The sequence below is a fragment of the Trachurus japonicus genome, chromosome 17, assembly GCF_045865225.1.
Source record: "Trachurus japonicus isolate A0001 chromosome 17, Traja_1.0".
Taxonomy (NCBI): Eukaryota; Metazoa; Chordata; class Actinopteri; order Carangiformes; family Carangidae; genus Trachurus; species Trachurus japonicus.
In genome coordinates, this window is record NC_140923.1 from 20,178,993 (window position 1) to 20,186,547 (window position 7,555).

The 7,555-nt window shown below is 43.6% G+C and overlaps 1 protein-coding gene across 1 annotated transcript in view; it reads right to left on the bottom strand.

Annotated features, from left to right (window-relative positions):
* The window catches only part of LOC146970570 (A-type potassium channel modulatory protein DPP6-like), a 64,278-nt gene extending 57,142 nt beyond the window's left edge, over positions 1-7,136 (bottom strand). The window contains exon 1 of the mRNA XM_085804259.1: positions 6,555-7,136. Coding sequence (XP_085660385.1) covers positions 6,555-6,746 — 192 coding nt within the window. The 5' untranslated portion in view covers positions 6,747-7,136. The remainder of the gene's footprint in view (positions 1-6,554) is intronic.
* Positions 7,137-7,555: the final 419 nt, after the last annotated feature.

Here is a 7,555-nt window from a genome sequence, read left to right on the forward strand (position 1 = left end):
AATATGTTCTTGTATCATTGGGTTTTTTTAAAACATCAATGAAACGACACTGAATAAAAACTCTATAGCTTTAACAAACAGGAGACAGAACTAAACCGATGCTTGATGTGGCTCACTTGCTCTTTCCTCCTCTCTTAAAAGGAGCTGCACTGCTGATAATCAACCACGCAACTACTAAAGCTAATTCTCAAAAGGAAAACACTGAGAACATCGCCTGAAGTTATAAATAAGAAAAAAACAGAGCCATGAACATGAGGAGAAGAGAAAATGGGAACAAGCTGGGTTAAAAGACGGTTATATTTAGCTTCACACTCATACAGTTGTTTTAAAAGAAGCAGAAATCTTTAAGATCCACAGTTCAGTTATGTCTGTGGAGTGCTGCTGTGGAGCTGGAGAGGATGTGACTGCCATCCAGAAGCAGATGATCAAAAACAAAGGCTGAGAAAAAGGGGTGTTTAGAAAAAAAAATCTATTCTTTTTTTTTGCCGCATGTATATTTAATCAGCTAAATTTCGACCACAGAGATTAGAGTTGGTGTTGAAATTAATATAACCGTGAAAAGGATTAAAAGAGCTGTATGAATCAAACTGAAAAAATCAAAATGCCCAAACCGAGGCTTAATGACAGCTGGAGATGTCTTTGAATCTTCAGAGCAAATAAAGCTTCCACAAGAGACCGAGGCTCAGCGTCAGGCGTTGGAGCAGGATCCTGGTCTCGTCACGGGGTAATAAAGACTCTCTGTATTTAAGCACTGACTAATGCCACTGTCAGCTTGTGTAATAATACAGTAAATCATCAAGAGCAAAGAGGGACAGTCTCGCAGCACGGCGGCAGAGGCGGAGCAGCAGCCTGCTGACGTGCTGTTGACAGGTCTGTAGTGGTGGTGGTGGTGGTTGGACAGTGTGGCGAGAGGGCTGATCGATGGCGTGTCAGCAGAGGGTTGAGGTGCTGGGTGGGGTGGGGTGGGGGGGGGCTTAGGGGGGAGGGGGATGGATGACCTGTGGAGAAGCCCTTTGGGAGGAGAAAGTCGATAGTGAATAAGCCTGTCAACACTAGCCACCCTCCGAAACAGGAGTGGAAAGGCTCATATTCATCAGGAAGCCAGAGGGGGGAACAACTGTTTTCAGATTGAATAAACACGTCACGTCATGCTCGTTACGGCGGACGCAGCGAGCGGCGTGACAAGAGGCGACTGAGGACGCACAGTGTGCAGCGCGAGACCTGCGTCATCTCCAGATGGCTGTCAGAGCCACCAGCAAGCAGCAGCAGCAGCAGCAGCAGCAGCAGTGTGTGTGTGTATGTATTTATGTGTGTGTGTGTGTGTGTGTGTGTGTGTGTGCCTTCCCAGAGCTTACAGCCTTACCCTCTCCACCTTTGCAACCATGGCAACGCCGGGGAAGAGGTCCTGCTGAGGATGCTGTGCTGTCCTGAGGGGAGGAGCGGCACTGGGTGACAGCAGATTTTGCCTCTCGTGGCCTTTGCTGTTTCCTGGTTTGAATGGTCAGTGACCTTGTACCGGGGTGCATTTTTACTTTAATTACTTTAATTCTCCTAATTCATAATTGGTTCCAACTTAATATATTTTAATATTGTCTCTTTTGCCTTTTATTTATCTAATAGCATCATTTTGCATCTTCTATTGCAAACAATAACGATTTGAGATGGGCTTTACGATCCAGTTCCGTTCATCCCTGCTGCAGTCTGTATGTTTTTATTAACAATGAATCAGATGACTGTATGTTATGGGAGAGGATTCACTCACAGAAAAGAACCCACAGAGAATCATCACTTGACTCTGTAGGTCCTCTTAGGTCTATGAAGTGTTTCACCGTCTTTCGGCTGATTGCTTAGGTTTTATGGCCTGCAGCTTTACTGTTATAGTTCAGTCTCGCAGCTCTCATCACACAACCTGCCCAGAACCATTAGTATACACACACACACACACACACACTTAGCAGCTAGCTGGTGAAAACAGTGGAGCATTTAGAGGCTGAAGAACCAGATATTTCCCCATGGACCGAAATGGAAAGAAAAGCAGGAAGAATATTAGACTCATGTGCGTCTTACAGATGCAAATTCAACTCAAAATGAATTCTAACGTTGCTCAGTAATTGCTGGGTACGTAAATAGGCAACTGATTGCTAACGAGATCAGATCAATTTCGCATGATGACATGGTGAGTTGGCAGCTTGTTTTCAGAATCGTGTGCGTGATTTCATTTGGTTTGTTTTGAACACACGAGTGCTGTGTGCTGCATCTGCGTGTGTGTCGCATCTTGTTGTGCTGCACTAATGGTTTGTATCTTACCAGGCACATTTGTTGTACGTCATTCCTAATCTCTCTTTCTCATAATTTCCTGTAATATCTCTCAACTGCAAACAAAGCCATGAAAATCCCCTGAAATGCCCTCGGAAAAATCTGAACACAAGCACGTTCTGACTTTTCGGCCCTGCCTGTGTTGTATAAGAGGAGGGTCATCATATCATTATTTTCGGATGAGTGCAGCAGGTAATAAAACCAGTGGCAGGCTGGCAGCCTTCAGTAAGCAGGCAGCATCACCTGAAGCACATAATTAGCGTGGCCACAGAGAGAGAGAGAGAGAGAAAGAGACTAATGAGAACAGACTATAACATCTCGCTGCTCTCTTTCTTTTATCTGGCTGGTCTTGTCGAGCTCCGTCTGGCTGATTTATACGAGCACCAGACCTTACAGACACAGGCTGAGGCAGAGGGCTGAACTGAGACTTGGGAACCGGGCCAAACTGTCCAAGTCCGATCTGGAGTATCTTTAAGTAGAAGGCACAGTTAGAGCATAGGAGCATGAGCAGAGTGAAAGTGTACGTGTGCATATGTGTGTGTGTGTGTGTGTGTGTGTCAGCCCTGGGCAGAAGAATAACCCATGTGAATTAAATTTTACACTTAAGTCACACAGTCTGGGTGATTTATGGTTTTCTTCTTTTGAACTCATTCCCTGAGATCCAAAACAGGATAACAAAAATTATGCAGACAGGAAATTTATCTTTGATGAAGTACAGTCTTACCAACTTGAATATGAAGTTAATTAAAGGATGACAATAGTAATGTTTTAAAGGCAAAGAAATACATCATAAAAATGCAACGGTTGCACTATAAAAAAACACTCACAGCGTCATCTCCAAAAAGAGATCGTATAGAGCTCGCAGCTCGACGTGTGTGTCCCCAGAGATGAAGCTTGTGTAACTTTGACGTTTCAAAACCACGTCTTTGCCGTCAGCATCCTCAGGGAGAATATCACACTTTCTCTGTGTTACAGGGCCATTGGTGTATGGGGTTAGGATTTTTTGTTTTGTTTTATGCAGGAGCAGCTGATGAACAGTAAAATTAAAACACTTTTCGATTGCACTTTTAATCAAAACTGTGGCCTAGGAAGAGAAAAAAAGAAGTAGTGCATTAAAGAGCAGCATGCATGTCTCAGATTAAGGTAGCCCTGTGGGAAATGAGCTTTTCTCTCCTGCCTAGTGCGTATATGAATTCACACACACTTCCCCTCACATGCATCAGAATAAGCTGGCAGCAGCCTGAGAAAAAAGCTTGTGTGTGTTTATAATATATATTTGACGTCTGTGATGGTGTAAGAATCAATATAATATAATCAGATATAAACGTATCTATACTGATACGAGCCTGTAGCTGAAATCTGTGATTAAAACTAAAGAAGGTGTTAAAAGCTTTGAAATGTAGCTCCAAAGAGGAATCTGTGATTTGCCTTAATTAGCTGAATGTTTAACTCATTAAAAAACTGACAAGGTCATAAATCCCAAAAGTCTAAAAACACAGTCTCCCTTAGGAGAAACTGTTCAAATCACCACATCCTAAAAATATAACTCCACAATGGAGGATAACGAGGAACATTTCTTTGAGATAAAGGAGGTTTGACAGGAGAACAAAGATTATGGGGTTTTTTTGTGCGTGTGTGTGATTTTTTTTTAGTTTTTTTATATAATTATTTTCTTTATTTTTCTCTGTCAGACGAAGACTTTTTTCACAGAGTGGTTAAAATAAACAAGAGATATCGCCTTCTTTGAGTTTCTGTGTAGAAACTCTCATGATTTTAAAGGGAATTTCAAGTTGGATCTATTTTTTTCATTGAAATAAAGAAGTAAATGCAATAGAGGCTAACGTTTCTGTTGCTTCATTTGTTGTTCTTGTATCATGTTTCATTTGTATGATGATGATGATGACATTAGGTGCCGTGTACACAAGTTTGTTTTACTGTAAGATGTCATCTGGTGTAGCTTCACAGTCTGTAGGAAAAGTTGCTGTAAGAACTAGAATCACAACAGCGTGAACGAATCGAAACCAGACTATTTCAGCAGGAAGTTCGCAGGCATTCACGAGGAAGTGTTGCGCTGCCATGTTGTCACTCGGCATACAGTGTGCTGACTGTGACTCCTGCAGAGTCATGTGTCATCTTTTATCACCACAACGTGAAGCACAAACAGAGGTGTTTACATTTTCTCTGCCGTCATCCGTCAGCGCTGGAAAACTCAATACAGGAGGGATCATGGAGGTGTCGCTGGGCGCCAGTCTGAAGGTTCCAAATCGCACTGTAACTCACATCTACATGAAACAGTAATAAATTAAGACGATCCAAGTTTCTATTTGCAGTAAAGGACCGCCGCTGATATCTCCCTCTGTGATTCAAACTCAACCACACAATAAATACTGATGCTTGCACACAGAGCACAGCAACAATTAATCAATGCTACAATGCGCTCACCTCTCCAACGAACAAAGATGCAGTGCCTGCATTTTGTGAACTCAGAAAAATGCCGCAGTAAACAAATTAAACAGTTGTTTACAAAAAAAAATAATTCTTTCTATTTTTTTCCCCTCCATCTTCCCAGCTTTGGGCCTCACACAACCCAACCTCCACCTGGACCTGCAGAATTATAGAAAACACACTGAATAACTGTGCAGGTGAATATCTGGATAAATAAAGATAAACATGTCATTTCCAAGTCTATTTGTTTTTTACGCTTTCCTTCTGCAGAATGAATGGAACCACAATAGCTCATTCAAACTTTTACCAGAGGGAGAGAGGGGTTGGAAATAGCACTCCTTCAAATGGTCTACCCTCCTCCTGAGGCGAAAGGCAATTTCATGCTTCAGCACGACTCAGGGGGACATCTGGACGAAAGGTGACCTCAAGGTTAACAGTGCAAAGCTAATAAATATGTTAGGAGTCCGGCAGCACAATAACAACAGGTCACAAAGGTATTAAAAAAAAAAAAAAAGTGCAGTCACAGGGTTTAACTGTCATGATTTCGAATTTTTCCCTCATGACAAATGTCTCAGAAAAAGTGAACGACAGAGGTTCGGTGGTGGTGTTGTTGACAAACCGTGCGGTGTCAGCGCTCAGGCTGCTGCCAACGTTATCGCTTGATTCTCGGTGTGGCAGATATCAATAATTCAGAGGATGATTGCAGCGATGGCAGCCATTTGAAGATAAAGAAGGCCAGTGAAGTGCACCGGTGTTTGCTGGAGGTCTGAAATTGGTGTCACCTGCAACAAGGCGGCACAAGCGTTAACAAGTGGCCTCACAGGACCTGCAGGGCACAGCCTGAGAGTTTTCAAGCGAAAGCAAACACAAGAGCAACAGATTTCACTTTGGCGGCTGTTTGTCTGAGAGTTTGAATCTTCAGCTGGCTGATGCAAAGTATGAAAGTTTAAAGTATTTTTCATTGTTCACATTCGGCAAGAGAATAACCACAACAAGCAATGATGTAACAGTGACTAATTCTCGAAAACACTCTGGACCAAAGCCGAAACACAATCACCAAACACTATCAGTCTTCTCATTATCACTTCTAGCACCATATAAATAAAACAAAACAAAAGAATAGACAGCAGACACCCAGAAGTATTAAGACAAAGGCTTCTGGATTCATCATCACCCAACAGACTCATTCTATCACAGGCTTCCTCCCCTTGGTTTTGATTCTTTGGGCTTCAGCATCAAACCCTGATCAACGCAATACACAAAGATCCTTTCGTGATGTGACTACTAGACGTTACATCCCTGCATGTTTTGTACCACCACAGCATGTGTGAATGTGATTTCAGCACCACAGACAGCGCCAGAGCAACAGTCTCTTCTGCAGGCAAAAACTCCAGCGACTCATCAAGGCGGCTGGGAGGAGTTAAACATCATCCAGCTCTGCAATAATCAGATGGCTTTCAACCAGTTTTGATTTCAGGCTGCACAGACAAGCGACCCCACACCACCATGGCTCTTAGTTAGGTGTTTTTGTTTTTGTCCCACAAATATTTGAAGAATAAGCAAGAAAAGCGTGCAAACATCTCCTGTGCCATGGAATTTAAAAAAAACCCAGCCTTTTAAAACTTTCTCGGACAGCCTGTAAGAAGTGAAACCAATGGAAGAGCTTCAACATCCCCAGGGATACACAGTGTACAGGCCTGTAGCATGTGGAGATTTTAACACATGGCGGTGAGGGGGGTAAGGGGTGGGGGTGGGGAGGGATATGGTGGCAAGTAAAGCATAAAGTGTCTTACATCCTCATCCTCTCGCAAGCATTTCTTGCGGTACTGGACGTGAGGTCTGCCATCGACGAGTTGCTGAGTGGTCTTCGCTGCGTTCTCCTCGTCTGCGACCTGTCCACCGAGGAGATGGCTGGCCTCAGGTGGGTGCGGGAAGGAATTGGCCGTATTGATCTTCCCGGTAAATCTCTGATACAGCGAAGCCATAATAAAAGATCCAGTCCAGGTAAAAAACAAACAAAAAAACAAAAAAATTAAACAACAAGTTACAGCATGTCAGATGCCACAGACGGATCTCGTCTGATCTCGTTTGTCTTTTTTTTCTTTCTTTCTGTCTTGTTTTATTTGGGAAGATCTATTGCTTTTCTGTGCGCTTCGAAGAGAACCGATGGCAGACAGCCAGTTTTCACCTCCGGGATGGAGCCCAAAAAAAGAAAGAAAAAAAGATAAGGTGTAGACAATTAGTAAATAAGCCTCTATAGATGGTGGATGAGTCACAGCCGGAGGTGATGGACCGATATAAAAGCTGAATCCTTCGCTGCCGATGCTCCTTTTTTTTTTTTGGCTTTGTCCGGGCGCACGGCAGACTGGTGGGCTGTAGGTGTCAATAGTTGCTCTCTTCTGTATTCACAACACGTTGTCTGCCCTCTTCAGTTTCCTGATGCCTCCTCCACAGCGAGATTACGAAGCGGATGCGCCGAGTTTCCGATCAAGATATTCGATTCCCTCCCTCCCGCAGCGATTGTCCACGAAACAAAAAGAGCCACAAAAAAAGGAAGAAGAGAAAGAAAGAAGAGGAAGATAAGGTGTCCACACTTTCGTCTCTATGCGTGTGTGTGCGTGCGCGCGTTTGTGTGTGTGTGTGTGTGTGTGAAGACGCAGGGAGCCCGGCGGCGTGTGTACTCTCCGCAGACGCGCTCTGCATGAGAAGTGACCAGCGCTGAGTGCAGCTTTACTGTAGCGCTTACTGTCATGCAGCACCCCTCTCCCTGTGTGTGTGTGTGTGTGTGTGTGTG